The sequence below is a fragment of the Bubalus bubalis genome, chromosome 10, assembly GCF_019923935.1.
Source record: "Bubalus bubalis isolate 160015118507 breed Murrah chromosome 10, NDDB_SH_1, whole genome shotgun sequence".
In the NCBI taxonomy this organism is placed as follows: domain Eukaryota; kingdom Metazoa; phylum Chordata; class Mammalia; order Artiodactyla; family Bovidae; genus Bubalus; species Bubalus bubalis.
The window spans coordinates 15,529,388-15,547,308 of record NC_059166.1 but is presented as its reverse complement, the minus strand read 5'-3'; the positions used below and the strand labels follow the sequence as shown (position 1 = coordinate 15,547,308).

The following is a 17,921-nucleotide window of genomic DNA, read 5'->3' as shown; positions in this document are numbered from 1 at the left end:
TACTCTTCTTTGCGGTATGTGGGTTTCTCAGTTCGGTGACTTCTCTTGTTGTGGACATGGGTTTAAGGAGTGTAGGCTCAGTTGCTGCGGCTCCTGGGCTCCAGAGCACAGGCTCAGTAGTTATGGGCAATGGGCTTAGTTGCTCCTTGGTGTGTGGAATCTTCCTGGATCAGAAATCGAACTTGTGTTTCCTGTATCAGCAGGCAGATTCTTTACCACTGAGCCATCAGGGAAGCCCTATCACAGAGTTTTAAGGGAGAGAGACCTTACATACTTAATTACACATATCATGTATTCCTTACCACTCTAAGTGATCTGAAGGAGAAGCATAGGCTGCTATGAGAGAATCAGTTCAGTTGCTCAGTCGTGTCCGACTCTTTGCGACCCCATGCACTGCAGCACGCCAGGCTTCCCTGTCCATCACCAACTCCCGGAGTTTACTCAAACTCATGTCCATCAAGTCGGTGATGCCATCCAACCATCTCATCCTCTGTCGTCCCCTTCTCCTCCTGCCTTCAATCTTTCCCAGCATCAGGGTCTTTATATAGTGGGAAGATAGTGGTGTGGTCAGGTGGGAATTTCGACTGGTCAGGTCCTTCTGAATACTTGCTGAGGCAATACTGACTTTGAAATGGCACCTATAAGAAGAGTGAGAAGATTGCTATGAAGGTGAATACACTGTCCATTAGTTGATTTTCTTGGTGGTCTCCACCCCTTCTTTGATCTCTCCAACCTGCCTTCTGCAGAGCTCTTTATGGTGTGATGCAGGTCTTGGGGAGGAGAGAGGGTGAGATTAGGGGGTCTAGCTTTAGAAAGGAAGGGCTTCCTAAACAGGGGTCTGTCCACTCTAGTAGACTGTCCTCTAGAGCGGGCTGAGGACATCCATGTCTTCATGATAACTAGTGAGAGTTGCTAAGCACTACAATTTCGGATTTGGAATCTGCCTATAACCCGATTTATTCTGGACACAAAAGAGAGAAAAATTCCTTCTAAAAACTTACTGTAGATCTTGCTTTGTTCCCTTGCGAGAATTCTTATAGGAAGGTTAAAAATTATTTGGTTTCTTCCTAACCTGAAACCTGGAGAGATTACTTGTTGCTAACGTGTCCCACTGTCTTCTCATTTTTTACAAAATTTGTCTCTGGGGAGACTTGGTCGCTTTCAGAAGTGTGTATGCTGGAAATCGTGGCTTCCTTTTAACAGAAGAAATGCTGCTAGGGATGATGAAGTAGCATCATTTAGCTGAATTTTCTCTGGGCAGAGTTAAGGGTCACCCCAGAAGAGAGAGCAGGGATGTAATTGCAACGTACATGTTATTTAGGTTGTTTTCTCTTTCTAACTTGTCCTTTGTTAGTTGGAGATCTTTTTACAGTTAATAAAAACATTAAGAATCATTGAATTCTTGTTTTAATCCTTGAAGATACTATTTTGGCTATAACATTGTATTATTCCATTCATTTTTGTGGTGAACTTCCTATCCAAGAAGTAGTCAAAACTTTCTTGTTGAATAAAAAATGCATTCCAAGCATTGCTGGAAATTCAGTAATTCTTTCTACCTCTGCGGTCTTGTGCAAGCCGAGGTTCAAGTTCAGGGTTTCCCACTGCCTCTGCAGCCAGTAAAGAATTTACATGGTATTCAGCTTCTTAAATCTAAAGATTAGGGTGTTAAAATTGAGAACATACTGAATTGGACTCTTTAAACATGTTTCCAGCTGTCTCTTAATTAAGAAATTAATTTTAATATTATAATTGCAGCCACTTTTCCTTTAAAAATGAGAACATTACACATTAAGCTGCAGTTTCTTTTGTCAACTACCACTAATCTTAATCCCCTTCCCCCGTTCTCCAGAGGTAATTATTAAATACATTTGGTGAGTATCCGCCAGATCATTAAAAATACTTTTTGTGTTCATACTTAATACCTATAGAGAATATTTTATTTTGTTTACCACTTTTTTAATTTTCCTTTTTTTTTGCTTTTTATTGATTTTTATTCTTTAAGCTAATTTAAAATAACAAGTATTTTTGAAACATAAATGGTATCATACTATTAGTTTTGTTCTCTGATTTACTTTATTTGAAAAACAGTATGTTTTTGAGATCTATCCATGCTGCTTTAAATAGATTTAGTTCAGTTCTATTAATTGTTTTCTAGATTCCCATCTTATGGATGTACTATTCCATGGATGACTATTCTTATATAATAGTACATGGATGTACTATTCTTATGGATGACCAATTCCTATATTGATGGATACTGTGAACCATGAACATTCACGTAGAATTACCAGTAGAATTGTGTGTTCTGGTGTATATGCTGAAGTGCCTCCTGCAGTGTCAGGAACATTTCATATGCACATTCATTAAATGTCCTTTAAGCCTAACTTTTAAATTAGATAGCACAGAAAAGCTATTGCTGCTTTCAGATCTACTACCAGTTGTTTGCTGTTTGAAAAAGGAATTGCCTTTTTAGCCCTTCATTGCCTCGTTTTCAGATGAGGGTATAAGAACAGCCTCTACTTATAGGTCTGTTGTGAAGACTGAATGGGAATAGTTCCTGGGTCAGTGAATATTAGATACATATATGATACATATCTAGTATATATAATTACATATTTAATATTTGTTAGAGTTACATCGGGATTAGTATTTGAAGCAAGCCCTCAGAAAGTTTGGCATCTAAGTTTTTCTCACTGCGGTCCTTCCCATCCATGAAAAAATAATTCGGTTTCTTTTAGTGGAGCCATAGTATTAAGAACATTTTGGAATACTGTATTCTTTTCAATAAAGATATTGAGATAGAAGGGGTTTCAAATGACACCCAAGAAAAATGTGATTAGAGAACAGTGTCAAAATAATAGATCAGCTTTTTCACAAAGCTTGATTTGATGCAGAGATGTTTTCCTCCAAAATTTGCTCCACAACGGCTAAGATGATGACGCGCTGATTTGCTTCCTGGATTCCGCGCCCATCGCGCTGTCCCTGGCAAGCACTTCGGAAACCCAGAAACCAAATGCAGATGTAAGAAAGAAAAGCAGGAAAGTGCTTCAAAGTCTGGAGAAGAACTGATAAGTGGTCAAAATCGGCATTGGTTGGAGAAATACATTTTGTTGAAGTTGTATAGTCACTAAGTCGAGTCTGACTCTTTTGTGACCCCATGGGCTGTAGACTGCCAGGCTCCTCTGCCTATGGGATTTTCCAGGCAAGAAGAGTGGGCAGTGGGTTGCCATTTCTTTCTGCAGGGGATCTTCTGGACGCAGAGATCGAACCCATGTCTCCTGCATTGGCAAGTCTATTCTTTACTGCTGAGCCACCAGGGAAGCCCATAAATACAGTTTGCAGTACTTAAGTTATGCACCATAAATTAGGGAAAAAACTATGTGAGGGGAAGAAGTTAGAGAGTAGGGGAGAGAGTCTTAGCGAGGACTGCTCACTGGGGCAGCCCTGGAGGCTTGAAGAGGGAAGGGGAGAGAGAGGGAAGGTGATAGAAAGAAAAAGAGAGACCAAAGGACGCCTTCCCCTGTGAAAGTGCCTCAGTGACACGGTTGTGCAGTGTGGTATGGAATAATGCTGGAACAAAGAGGAGACTGGGTATGAGATGGAAAGACAGGAATGGATTTAGGTACTTTTGTGTGTCAGAGGTTGGCAGCGATTTTCTTCCCTCTCTCTGTTTTTTTTTTTCCTGTCCATGGGAAAATAAGACAACTAAACACCATAGAAGCAAGACTGGCCCAAGGCATTGTCCTCAGGCTGGGTAATTGGACACATTGTGTACCAAGTTATGAATAAGCTGATCTCTTCTCTTTGCCTTTGAGCTTTGAAACCATCCTTTATTCTGAAAAGCCTATGAGCCACCCTGCGAGGCAATTTCAATCATTATCATAATATCAGTAGCTGAATCAAATCATAGGTAGTTGGCTTTCTAAAATTAATGTGAAATTGCTTCATGGATTGGCTGGAAGACCTAATAACTTAGAGTGTCCTCATATGAGGACAAATGGATGAGTTTTAATCTTGCCACTTTGAAATTAGGGTAAAATTAGTTTTTTGTTAAAGTGAAGATTATTTAATATTTATAGAAAAGCTTTCCAAAATTTTTATTAACTCTAGGGAGGCTTAATTAAAAGAGCAAAACCCTGAGAGGCCTGGCCTCACATACATTTCAATCCCTTTGCTACTGGTGGCTTTCTTTGCCCCTGTGCTCGCCTTAAAGATGCTGCATGGCAGAATTTGTGACTTTTGTGGATTCTTGTCCTTGTTCCTTTTTTCTTTTAAAGGGGAAATATTTACTCTGATTATGAAATTAATGCACAGTCACTGTAAAAGATTTAGAAAATATAAAAACGTAATAAAGAAGAAAATAAATGTAGTTCTATAACTAAAAGATAACCTTAGTAACATTTCTTCCCAGTAATTTTCTTTTCTTTTAATTATGCTTAATTATGTAATTAATGCATAAATATACCTTCTTGAGAAGAAACCAGAGCCATTCCCCTCCCCAGCTCCAATACTACTGTCAGCCTCAGAGATAAGGATTGTTACACAGCTGATGTGTGTTCCTTCAGACCTTTTTTTCTTCTCTAAATATATTTGCAGAAAAGACAGTTCTTTCCCTTCATGTGTGCTTTAAGGGGAAAAAAGTATCAAACTATGGATCTATACTTTCTTACTTTTGTCCAGTGGTGTATCTTGGAGATATGCTTATGCCCAAACCTACAGGGCAGTCTCCTACTGCTTATTGGCAGTATTCATAGTATGAGAGTGCCTTTTTCAGCAATTGCCTTGTTGATGGGAATTTGTATTGTTTCACCCCTTCTCTCTTTTTTGTTATTACCGATAATGGTGTAATAAGTATCCTAAGACCTACTGTCACTCACATATATGACTGTTTTCCAAGGGGAGATAATTGAGAGGTAGAACTGCTGGGTCATAGTACTTACATTTAAATTTTAATAGAGTGTGATTGAGAAGGTATCCAGAGGGCTTAACCAGCTTTATTTACATCTAAGACGAAGTGATACAGAAAGGTTAAAAATTAAAAGCTGGAACAGAGGTATATGTAGTCAGATACAAACAAAAAGAAATTCGGGATCATGATCTCAGTATCAGAAAGTGCTGAATTCTGAGCAGAAATGGTTAAGTGAGAAAGATAATGGCACATTATGGTGTTACGTGGTATAATTTACAACGACTGTATGCAATTTCTGAATCTTTGCACCAAGTCAAACAGTACTAGTTTCCATTAAGCAAGAATGCAAGTGCTACAAGGTGACAGAGAATTACAGTAGCAATAAGAGGCTCTAACTGATCTTTCTCGAGCCCTGATCAAGTTAAAGGATAGAAATAGATAAGACTAGAAATGCCTAATTAAAATGATGAGCAAAGTAGAATGAATTAATCCATATTGAACTTGAAGCTCTAAAGAAAGAGACTCTACCTTCTTTTTATTTTTTGTAGTACTTGAAAAATTTTTATTAGAGTGTAATTGATTTACAATGTTGTGTTAATTTCTGCTGTACAGCAAAGTGAATCAGTTATACGTATACATGTATCAACTGTTTTTAGAGTCTTTGCTTATATAGGTCATTACAGAATATTGAGTAGACCTCCCTGTGTGATACAGTAGGTTGTTGTCTATTTCATATATATAATAGTATGTATATGTCAATTCCAATCTCCCAATTTATCTCCCCAGACCTTACCCCCTGGTAACCATAAGCTTGTTTTCTACATCTGTAAGTATGAGAATATACCTCCTTTTTATTTTTATTTATCTTTATTTTGGCCCTCTCCCACAACATGTGGGATCTTACTTCCCCAATGAGAGATTGAACTCATGCATCCTGCATTGGAAACGTGGAGTGTTAACCATTGGACCACCAGGGAAATCCTATATCTTCTTTTTAACTACCCACTGGATGTTCATAAAACTGAACATTCACAAAAACCTTGATGAATTCCCTGAAGTAGAAATAATAGAGACCAGGAAGATGGTGAAAATGTGTAATGACTGGTCTAATAAGGACAACCTTCCAGTTTGAATGGACCCAGTTCTGAATGGAGACTGGTTCACTCCACTGGTGTACACCTGTGAATGTCAGCCCAGAATGAAGATGGGTTGTCTGAGCACAGTGTGATAAAACAGGCATCCTAACAAATTCTGAGAACAGAAAGCCACAAACACAATGAAGCCTTTAAAACAACTCAGGTCAAAGGACAAACTCAGTGCACAGCAAAGGAAACTATGCTGCTGCTGCTAAGTCGCTTCAGTCATGTCCGACTCTGTGCGACCCCATAAACGGCAGCCGACCAGGCTCCTCTGTCCCTGGGATCCTCCAGGCAAGAACACTGGAGTGGGTTGCCATTTCCTTCTCCAATGCATGAAAGTGAAAAGTGAAAGGGAAGTCGCTCAGTTGTGTCCGACTCATAGCAACCCCATGGACTGCAGCCTACCAGGCTCCTCCGTCCATGGGATTTTCCAGGCAAGAGTACTGGAGTGGGGTGCCATTGCCTTCTCCTAAGGAAACTATAAGCAAGGTGAAAAGACAACCATTGGAATGGGAGAAAATAATAGCAAATGAAACAACTGACAAAGGATTAATTTCCAAAATATACAAGCAGCTCATACAACTCAACACAAGGAAAACAAACAGCCCAATCAAAAAGTAGGAAAAAGACCTAAACAGACATTTCTCCAAAGAAGACATACAGATGGCTAATAAACACTTGTAAAGATGCTCAACATCACTCATTATTAGAGAAATGCAAATCAAAACCACAATGAGATATCACCTCACACTGGTCAGAATGGCCCTCATCAAAAAGTCTACAAACAATAAATGCTGGAGAGGATGTGGAGAAAAGGGGACGCTCTTGCACTGTTGGTGGGAATGTAAATTGATACAGCCACTATGGAAGATGGTATGAAGATTCCTTAAAAAACTAAGAGTAAAATCACCATATGACCCAGCAATCCCACTCCTAGGCATATACCCTGAGGAAACCAGGTTTGAAAAAGACACATGTATCCCATTGTTCATTGCAGCATTATTTACAATGGTAGAACATGGAAGCAACCTAGATGCCAATCAACAGATGAATGGATAAAGAAGTTGTGGTACATATACACAATAGAATATTACTCAGCCATAAAAAAGAATGCATTTGAATCCATTCTGATGAGGTGGATAAATCTAGAACCTATTATACAGAGTGAAGTGAGTCAGAAAGAAATAAATATCATACTCTAATGCACATATTGGAGAAGGAAATGGCAACTCACTCCAGTATTCTTGTCTGGAGAATCCCAGGGACAGAGGAGCCTAGTGGGCTGCCGTCTATGGGGTCGCACAGAGTCGGACACGACTGAAGCGACTTAGCAGCAGCAATGCACATATATGGAATCTAGGAAAACGGTTCTGAAGAATTTATTTACAGGACAGTAATGAGGTAAAGCGTCTGCCTGCAATGTGGGAGACCCAGGTTTAATCCCCGGGTTGGGAAGATCCCCTGGAGAAGGAAATGGCAACCCACTCCAGTACTCTTGCCTAGAAAATTCTATGGATGGAGGAGCCTGGTGGACTACAGTCCATGGGGTCGCAAAGAGTCGGACACGACTGAGCGACTTGACTCACTCACTCACTCAATGGAGAAACAGACATAGAGAACAGACTTATGGTCATAGGGAGAGGGGAGGAGACAGTGAGATGTATGGAGAGTAACATGTAAACTTACATTCAGTTCAGTTCAGTTTAGTCACTCAGTCATGTCCGACTCTTTGCGACCCCATGAATCGCAGCATGCCAGGCCTCCCTGTCTATCACCAACTCCCAGAGTTTACCCAGATTCATGTCCATCGAGTCGATGATGCCATCCAACCATCTCGTCCTATGTCATCCCCTTCTCCTCCTGCCCCCAATCCTTCCCAGCATCAGGGTCTTTTCCAATGAGTCAACTCTTCGCATGAGGTGGCCAAAGTATTGGAGTTTCAGCTTCAGTATCAGTCCTTCCAATGAATATCCAGGACTGATCTCCTTTAGGATGGACTGGTTGGATCTCCTTGCAGTCCAAGGGACTCTCAAGAGTCTTCTCCAACATCACAGTTCAAAAGCATCAATTCTTCAGCGCTCAGCTTTCTTCACAGTCCAACTCTCACATCCATACATGACTACTGGAAAAACCATAGCCTTGACTGGACGGACCTTTGTTGGCAAAGTAATGTCTCTGCTTTTGAATATGCTATCTAGGTTGGTCATAACTTTCCTTCCAAGGAGTAAGCGTCTTTTAATTTCATGGCTGCAGTCACCATCTGCAGTGATTTTGGAGCCCCCCAAAATAAAAGTCTGACACTGTTTCCCTATCTATTTGCCACGAAATGATGGGATCAGATGCCATGATCTTTGTTTTCTGAATGTTGAGCTTTAAGCCAACTTTTTCACTCTCCACTTTCACTTTCATCAAGAGGCTTTTTAGTTCCTCTTCAGTTTCTGCCAGGGCTTCCCTGATGGCTCAGAGGTTAAAACACCTGCCTGCAATGCGGGAAAGCTGGGTTTGATCCCTGGGTTACCATAAGGGTGGTCATTTGCATGTCTGAGGTTATTGATATTTCCCCTGGCAATCTTGATTCCAGCTTGTGCTTCTTCCAGCCCAGCGTTTCTCATGATGTAATCTGCATATAAGTTAAATAAGCAGGTTGACAATATACAGCCTTGACGTATGCCTTTTCCTATTTGGAACCAGTCTGTTGTTCCATGTCCAGTTCTAACTGTTGCTTCCTGACCTGCATATAGGTTTCTCAAGAGGCAGGTCAGGTGGTCTGGTATTCCCATCTCTTTCAGAATTTTCCACAGTTTATCGTGATCCACACAGTCAAAGGCTTTGGCATAGTCAATAAAGCAGAAATAGATGTTTTTCTGGAACTTTCTTGCTTTTTCAATGATCCAGCAGAAGCAGAAGATATTAAGAAGAGGTAGCAAGAATACACAGAAGAACTGTACAAAAAAGATCTTCACAACCCAGATAATCACGATGGTATGATCACTCACCTAGAGCCAGACATCCTGGAATGAGAAGTCAAATGGGCCTTAGAAAGCATCACTACAAACAAAGCTAGTGGAGGTGATGGAATTCCAGTTGAGCTGTTTCAAATCCTGGAAGATGATACTGTGAAAGTGCTGCACTCAATATGCCAGCAAATTTGGAAAACTCAGCAGTGGCCATAGGACTGGAAAAAGTCAGTTTTCATTCCAATCCCAAAGAAAGGCAATGCCAAAGAATGTTCAAACTACCGCACAATTGCACTCATCTCACACACTAATAAAGTAATGCTCAAACTTCTCCAAGCCAGGCTTTAGCAATACATGAACCGTGAACTTCCAGATGTTCACGCTGGTTTTAGAGAACCAGAGGAACCAGAGATCAAATTGCCAACATCCACTGGAAATGTACATTGCTGCTGCTGCTGCTGCTAAGTCACTTCAGTCGTGTCCGACTCTGTGCGACCCCATAGATGGCAGCCCATCAGGCTCCCCCATCCCTGGGATTCTCCAGGCAAGAACACTGGAGTGGGTTGCCATTTCCTTCTCCAATGCATGAAAGTGAAAAGTGAAAGTGAAGTCACTCAGTCGTGTCCGACTCTGTGCGACCCCATAGATGGCAGCCTACCAGGCTCCTCCGTCCATGAGATTTTCCAGGCAAGAGTACTGGAGTGGGCTGCCACTGCCTTCTCCCGGGAAACTTACATTACCATATGTAAAATAGATAGCCAATGGGAATTTGCTGTATGACTCAGGAAACTCAAACAGGGACTCTGTATCAGCCTAGCGGGTTGGGATAGGGAGGGAATGGGAGGGAAGTTCAAAAGGGAGGGGATATATATATATATATACCTATGGCTGATTCATGTTGAGGTTTGACAGAAAACAACAAAATTCTGCAAAACAATTATCCTTCAGTAAAAAAAATTTAAAAAAAGAGGAGAAACTCAGGCTAAACACAAAGAACACTACGTAAGGGTCTATTGGACAGAGAAGGAAGGGCTAAGAGGAAATGCGTAGGCATAAATAAATTCATGTGTTCTTTCAGTTTTTGTATTGTTTTTCCTTATCCTTGTAATCCTCTCATGCTTCTGTGCATTTCTTCTCATTTCAAGCTACCTCAGAGTGTCTTGAGGGAATGATTTCTGTGGTATACTCCATAGGTAAGCTCAGTGTCTGACCCAGAATACACTTTTCATAAACATTTGCTGATAAATAGTCTCGAGTCTGCTGGACTTTGAAAGGTGATTTAGACCCTAGCAACTGTCTTCTAAGGGCTTCCCAGGTGGCTCAGTGATACAGAACCCGCCTGCCAATACAGGATCTGCAAGTTCCATCTCTGGGTTGGGAAGATCCCCTAGAGGAGGAAATGGCAACCCACTCCAGTATTCTTGTCTGGAAAAGCCCATGGACAGAGGAGCTTGGCAGGTTACAATCCATGGGGTCACAAAAGAGTCAGACACAACTTAGCAACTAAAGGGCAACTGTCTTCTAAACTTAGTAACCAGAAGAGTCTTTCTCCTGTAGACCCTGTTCCAGTGTTAGAGGCAGTAGTATCTTAATGTATAGTTTCTTTTGCCCATGAGCATGTGAAGATGCTAATGCTTCTGGTGGTATTCTGTGTTTCATTGTAATCTCCTCAAATAAAGGCCCACTTCTGAACTGTCTCAGAGGCTCTTACTATTATGGCCAACGGACACAATATTTTTCATAAGAAAGAGATATAAAATTGAAGAATGACTATGTCATGTCTTAAAAAAATCATGTTAGTCAATGAAAGAAATAATCATAGTCATTGAGAAACTTATTTCCCTAAGGAATTTTAGAAAATGGTGTGCCAGGCATGCTATAGTTCAAACCTCTTGTGAGTGACCTAGGTCCTCACGTGGCCTGTTTTGGAAACATGGCTGGAGTGGTTGGCGTGGAGAAATTGCATCTGAATACTGAATGAGGTTGACAGGATGTGGTTCTCTTTATAGATGCAGTTAAATGCTTTGTGCCTTCACCCCAGGAGTACATACCTACCATCTTCTTGAATGTGTTGTGATTGGCAAACACTGCCTGTTACTAAGTGCACTGAAGGTTTTGTTTGGCATCTTGTGCATTGAAACACACTAGTCATGACAACGCTTGTTATGAAATTCAGGGCTTTAAGATGACTTTTGCGTTCATGAGTATTTCCAAACAGTAGTCTTCAGCAGTTCCATAGCCAGGCAGAGTCATTAACAGGTTTTACTGATGTGGCCCCTGAGGACACAAGATATTCCAGGGAAACCCTCCTTTATATGACCTCTTTCATATTCCTTAAAAAATGAATGGCTTTCCTGTATGTCTTTCACAAAGACCACAAGCCCTGGAAACTTCATAGAAGTGGGTATCTGTCCAAACTTGGGAATAATTCTTGCAGGAGGCAAATGTTATGGCACCAGCAGGGCAGAAACAGAACCAGAGGTTACAGATGCAGACCTATGGTCCAAACTCATCTAATCTCTTCTGCAGATGTGTTTGTTGGGATTGTGTTAAAAAAAAAAAAAATTAAATTAGTTACCCAGTTGCAAACTCTGGGACTTTTTTTTTACTTCAAAAAGTCTGATTAGGGCTTCCCCAGTGGCTCAGTGGTAAAGAATCTGCCTGCCGATGCAGGAGACACGGATTCGATCCCTGGTCCTGGAAGATCCCACGTGCTGTGAAGCAGCTAGGCCTGTGTGCCGCACCTATTGAGCCTGTGCTCTAGAGCCTGGGAAGCGCGACAGCGGCAGCCCCTGTGCCCTAGAGCCCTTGGTCTGCAACAAGAGAAGCCACTGCAATAAGAAACCTGGGCACTGCAACCAGAGAGTAGGCCCTGCTCGCTGCAACTAGAGAACAGCGTGCAAAACAACGAAGACCCAGCACAGCCAACAATAAATCAATACAATTTTTAAAAAGTCTGGATGTAGGACTTGTCTTAAAAAATTAGAATAATCTGGCCAGGCTGGCATCCCTATTTTTGCATTGGCAGCCACGAGTGGGGCTGGGAGCTCTTGCCTTCTGGGTGGAGAAGAACTCCAGGCACCACCACTGTCTCTGGCCTCAGGCATTCGTTTGAGTCAGCTTCATAACCCCAAGACAGGCGATGAGATTGAGAGTAGATGGCATGTGGGTGATTATGAAGGAGACAGACTTCTACTTTTAAATCACATGGTTTCTTTGATAAACACTTTATTCAACAGCCCAGAGATGAGTTGATAATCTTTGTAGTCTGGAAACAGAAGAACTATGAAAACTGCCTCAAGGTTAACATCTGGTGGTTCTTTGTCAGTTCTGTTTGTTCTGGTCAGAGGTCAAATAGCACTGGAGTAGGGTGGAAGGAAAACTCTGTAAAATGGCAAAGGCCAACTCTTCACACAGCTTGTAGGATCTTAGGTCCCCAACTAGGGATCGAACGTGTGCCCCTGCAGTGAAAGCACAGAGTCTTGACCATTGGACCACCGGGGAAATCCTGGCAAAGGCCAACTCTTAAATGCCAACCCCAGCTACCATCTGGGGAGAGCTGTCATTCATTCCTGGGGGACCCTATCATTGGTTCCCGGGCTGCCTCCTCCTTCACTTAGAATTTTGAGAATGAGAATGAAACAATCTGAACCAAACCCTTCTCTGAGCAGCCTTTCCAACATATTTGGGTAACAAAGAATGCTTCTGTACTAATCTTGCGTTGCACAGCTGCACAGAAAAGATTGTTTAACTCTCTTCTGTATATTTTGTCTTTTGGGGAACCCTATCAGGAAGCTTATGATCATCTCTTGGAAGTCCCGGTCACTCGGGAGCAGATAAACCACTATCGGAATGTGGCCGAGGCTGCCCGGAGTGAACTTGCAGCAACGCTGGTCAAATTTGAATCTGCTCAGTCTGAGGTGAGCATCTGTGTCTTCATTACTCACAAATAGGCATTGTTAGCTTCCCGTGGAGCGAAACAGAGTATAGAGGTGATTAGAAACAGGACGAAGGGACGCAGGTTTAAACTTCTCAGTAAATTTTATTCTCTTTTTCTCTTATTGTGCTTCAAACCTCTGGTTGGCTTCCCTGGTGGCTCCGTGGTAAAGAATCCGCCTGCCAGTGCAGGAGATGTAAGAGACTCGGGTTTGATTCCAAAGTCAGGAAGAGTCACTGGAAAAGGAAACGGCAACCCACTCCAGTATTCTTTCCTGGAGAATCCCATGAACAGAGGAGCCTGGTGGGCTACAGTCCATGGGGTTGCACAGAGTTGGCAGCAACTGAAGCGACTGCTAGTACCCTCTGGTTGGGAGAATTCCTGAAAGACTGTGCATTTGCTGGGCTGGGAGGTGAGGTGACCTGGGCTGGATTCTGGCTCTCAGGGGAGCTGTCCTTCCTGAGAGCACCAGGGGCACCTGGGGATTTGGGGGGCCACATGGGCATTGGAGGGCTCTTAGCATCCTGGGAGAAGCTTTCTTTAAGGTGGATTGCTTGCAATCTGCAGTTCTAGGGGTGGAAATCTGCCTCCTTTTTTGTGGTGGTTCTGCTCGCTTGGGGGAGATTCTAGGAAGGTGACCATGATCCATCTACCCTTGGGGCTGGATCCAGTCTATTGTGGAGTTTCTGGGAGATTCTTGCTAGACTCACTGCGCTTATAGACTAGTGGCCCCCAGGAATCCTAGGCTTGCCTGTGAGGTAAGTGACAGTCTCACTAGACTGTCAGGCTCCCATTGAAAGATGAGTTGATAATGTGTGTGTATGTGTATGTGAATAAATGTAGGCACGCATGCTCATAGTTCCAAAAAGTATAGTAGTAGAAGTGTAGTATAGTGAGAGTCGCTGAGTTGTGTCAGACTCTGCAACTCCATGGACTGTAGTCCGCCAGGCTCCTCTGTCCATGGGATTCTCCAGGCAAGGATACTGGAGTGAGTAGCTATTTGCTTCTCTGGAAGATCTTCTCAGTCCAGGGATTGAACCCAATCTGCACTGCAGGCACATTCTTTACCATCTGAGCCACCAGGAAAGCCCTTCAAAAAGTATATGTATTCATGAAATTTTCTAATGGGACAGATCTGATATCTTAAAAGGCACATACTGTGTTCAGCATTTTAGTGTGAGAGAAAAGTTAATGTGTTTCCTTTGTATAAATCCTATAATGATTTTCTTTTTCTCCTATATTTTTTCCAGACATCCGAATATTATTTTTCTTTATCCCCTGCAATAAGGGTCCAGAAGGCTGGGGAAGAAATTCTGTAATATATTGAATAGTCTGTATTGACTTATGAAAGGGTCATGGCCATGAAATTACAAATGGCCTACGTGTAGCTTCCTCGTTTCAGCAGCAGCAGCAATAGCAGTAATACAGATTTAGAAAATGAGTTTCCATTGCAGAATATTTTATTTCTTTTTGCAAAACACACCACACCTGTCTCTTGAGTGAGATTCTTTCATCACAAGACATTGCTCAATAGTTTTTTAACTGGATATAGAACTGCCATAAGACCCAGCAGTCCCACTGCTGAACATACACACTGAGGAAACCAGAATTTAAAGAGACATATGTACCCCAGTGTTCATTGCAGCACTGTTTACAATGGCTAGGACATGGAAGCAACCTAGGTGTTCATCGGCAGACGAATGGATAAGGAAATTGTGGTGCATATACGCAATGGACTATTACTCAACTATAAAAAGAACACATTTGAGTCAGTTCTAATGAGGTGGATGAACCTGGAGTGTGTTATACAGAGTGAAGTAAGTCAGAAAGAGAAACACCAATACAGTATATTAATACATATATATCGAGTTTGTAAAGATGGTAACGACAATCCTATGTACAAGGCAGCAAAAGAGACACAGATGTGAAGAACAGACTTTTGGACTTTGTGGGAGAAGGTGAGGGTGGGATGATTTGAGAGAATAGCATTGAAACATGTATATTGCCATATGTAAAATAGATGACCAGCGCAAGTCTGATGCATGAAGCAGGACACTCAAAGCTGGTGCTCTGGGACAACCCAGAGGGATGGTGTGGGGAGGAAGGTGGGAGCAGGGGTTCAGGCTGGGGGCACACATGTGCACCGGTGGCTCATTCATGTCGATGTATGGCAAAAACCATCACAATATTGTAAAGTAAGCATCCTCCAATTAAGAAAGAGAAAACATTGCTCAATAGTTTTTTGAAAAAGAATAAGAGGGCCCACTATTTAGGCGTAATTTCCCATCTAGTAATACAGAAACAAATATGAAAAAAGAAAGTAAAGTTGGATTAAGTCATGAATAAAAAATTGAAATTTTAAATTATGATTTTGGTTTTTTTTCAAGGTACTTCAAACTTATATCCTTGAAATCTTTTCCCTCTTTTTACTTCTTTCCCATGTCAGCTTCGAGAACTGCGATCCAAGATGCTTTCTAAAGAAGTTTCCTGTCAAGAGTTAAAAGCTGAGATGGAGAGCTACAAAGAAAATAATGCCAGAAAATCGTCTCTCCTCATCTCTCTGAGGGACAGAGTTCAGGAACTAGAGGAAGAATCAGTGGCTCTCTCCACTTCTAAAATTAGAACTGAAATCACAGCTCAGTCTGCAATCAAGGAGAACCAAGAGTTAAAGAAGAAAGTGGTAGAACTAGACGAAAAATTACAGTAAGGATATTTCAATATATTTCTCAATGGAGTTAGTGTTAAAACACTAACTCCTAATAGCAGGATATGCCTTTGAAGGTACTGGGGTTTTGCATGATTTGGCCCTGAAACTCCACTTAGGAAAAAAAAAATCATATATATATATATATATAATTTAGAAGATTTCCTCTAAGTAGAGGTTTAACTGGAGGTTGTGCAATAGTACACAGAGCGAGGGGTTTATTCAGAAGCTAGTTGTAAAAATACCTCAGAAGCCCAGAACGCCCCAGACCACCCTTAACACTCCTCATTAAGTTTTATTGCCAGTTTATGCAGAGAACTCAGGAAATCTAGGTTTTCTACATGTAGTTCTGCCAAAAGGTGATAATTGAGATAAAATTGGGAGCTAACTGTTCTTAAAATATACTTTATAATTCTGTGTATAATAACTTAAATCCCTTTACTAATAAAACACTTGGTATTTATTTTACTTATTTCATCTTAAAAAGATTAAAAACAAAAACCCAGTGCTTCCAGCTCCTGTCCTCTTTCTCTCCTTCCATTCAGAGCAAAATTCCTTAAACATGTTTGTATGTACTCACTGTGCCAATTTCTCTCCTCTCTCAGATCTACTCCGCTGAAGCCACTCATTAAGGTGACCAGTGACTGCACACTGCAAATTAAATGATCAGTCTTATCTGATCTTCCAGTACGTCAGTCAACAGTTGGCTTTTCCCCCTGAGCCACTTTCTTCTTTTAGCTTTCAGGGCACTGCGCACGCCTGCTTTTGATCTTGCCTTTCTAGCTGCTCTGTCATGATCTCTGGCTTTATCTGCCTCATCTCCTTGACTCCCAAGTATTGGTGGGCCCCAGGGCTCAGTCCTTGACTCTCTCCTTGAAAGTTAAACTCGCTCAGTCGTGTCCGACTCTTTGTGACCCCATGGACTATACAGTCCATGGACTTCTCCAGGCCAGAATACTGGAGTGGGTAGCCTTTCCCTTTTCCAAGGGATCTTCCCAACCCAGGGATCGAACCCAGGTCTCCCGCATTGCAGGTGGATTCTTTACCAGCTGAGCCACAAGGGAAACTCAAGAATACTGGAGTGGGTAGCCTATCTCTTCGATCCAGGGATTGAACCAGGGTCTCCTGCCTTGCTGGCGGATTCTTTACCAACTGAGCCATCAGGGAACTCTCTTCTTGTTTCTATCCAAATCCACTCTCTTAGTGCTCTCATCCAGTCTCATGACTTAAAGTATGACCTAAATGCTCGTGACTCCCACGTTTCTTCCTAAGACCTGCATATCTTATGACTTACTGGGCATCTTCACGTGGATGTCCAACAGGCATCTCAAATGAACACATCCAAATTAGTATTTCCACAAATTTGTCCTGTGGTTTTCCTAATCTCACTGAATGATAATTCCATCCCTCTAGTTGTTCAGGGCAAAAATCTTGGATCATCCTTGCTTTCCTTTCCTAGATGCTTCAGTAAATCTCATCATTTATCTCTACCATCAAAATAAATCTAAATTTTAACTACTGTACATTGCCACTAACCTAGTCTGCATCTCCAATTTTACCCCACTCCCCCTAAATGTTTCTTACTCCCTTTTCTGCTTAATCTTTTCCTTCAGCCCTATAATATACTATGCATTTTTCATACATTTATTTTTTTATTATTGTCCATCTTCCCAATTAGGACCTAAGTCCCATGAGGGCAAGGATGTTAATCTGTTTCGTTTACTACTGTATCTTTTGCACCTTTTACAGAGCCTGATGCATAGTAAGTGCACAATAAATATTTATTAAACAATCCCACATTCATTGTGGGAAAGTTTTTAAAGATATAGTACAGTGTCAAAAAGAAAATTACTCAAAACCTTATGATTCCAGAAAAACTATAGTTCACAGTTTGTTGAACAGATATTCAGACAGTTGTACTTAAATGGCATCATGTAGTGAAATATTTTTCCTGAATAATATGTTATAGATACTAAAAAATTCTTTCATGATATCATTTTTTAATGGCCAGTAATATTCCATTGCATGTTAATATCATAATTTACTTAACCAGTTCTTTTTGTTGTTTCCTTTAGACACTTAGGTTAGTTCCACTCAAAAAATTATTGTAAACCAAGATGCAATGAGGATCCATATGTGTTCATATTTTCACATTTATATGATTATGTCATTATGGTGGATGCCTGGAACTTTGTTAGGTCAAAGTGAAATGCAAATAGAAGTGGTAATAGTTTAGAAGTTCCTGAAATAGAGAAGTAAGATTGAAATCTTGGAG

At 41.2% G+C, this 17,921-nt stretch overlaps 1 protein-coding gene across 5 annotated transcripts in view; it reads left to right on the top strand.

Annotated features, from left to right (window-relative positions):
- Positions 1–17,921, top strand: part of CCDC170 (coiled-coil domain containing 170) — a 96,289-nt gene that overhangs the window by 17,428 nt on the left and 60,940 nt on the right. For 4 of the 5 annotated variants that reach the window (XM_025294356.3, XM_025294355.3, XM_025294357.3 and 1 more), the window contains exons 2-3: positions 12,797–12,925; positions 15,389–15,645. In XM_025294356.3, coding sequence (XP_025150141.3) covers positions 12,797–12,925; positions 15,389–15,645 — 386 coding nt within the window. Of the gene's footprint in view, positions 1–12,796; positions 12,926–14,838; positions 14,901–15,388; positions 15,646–17,921 lie in introns of those variants that run through there. The other variant, XM_025294358.3, reaches the window with a different exon arrangement.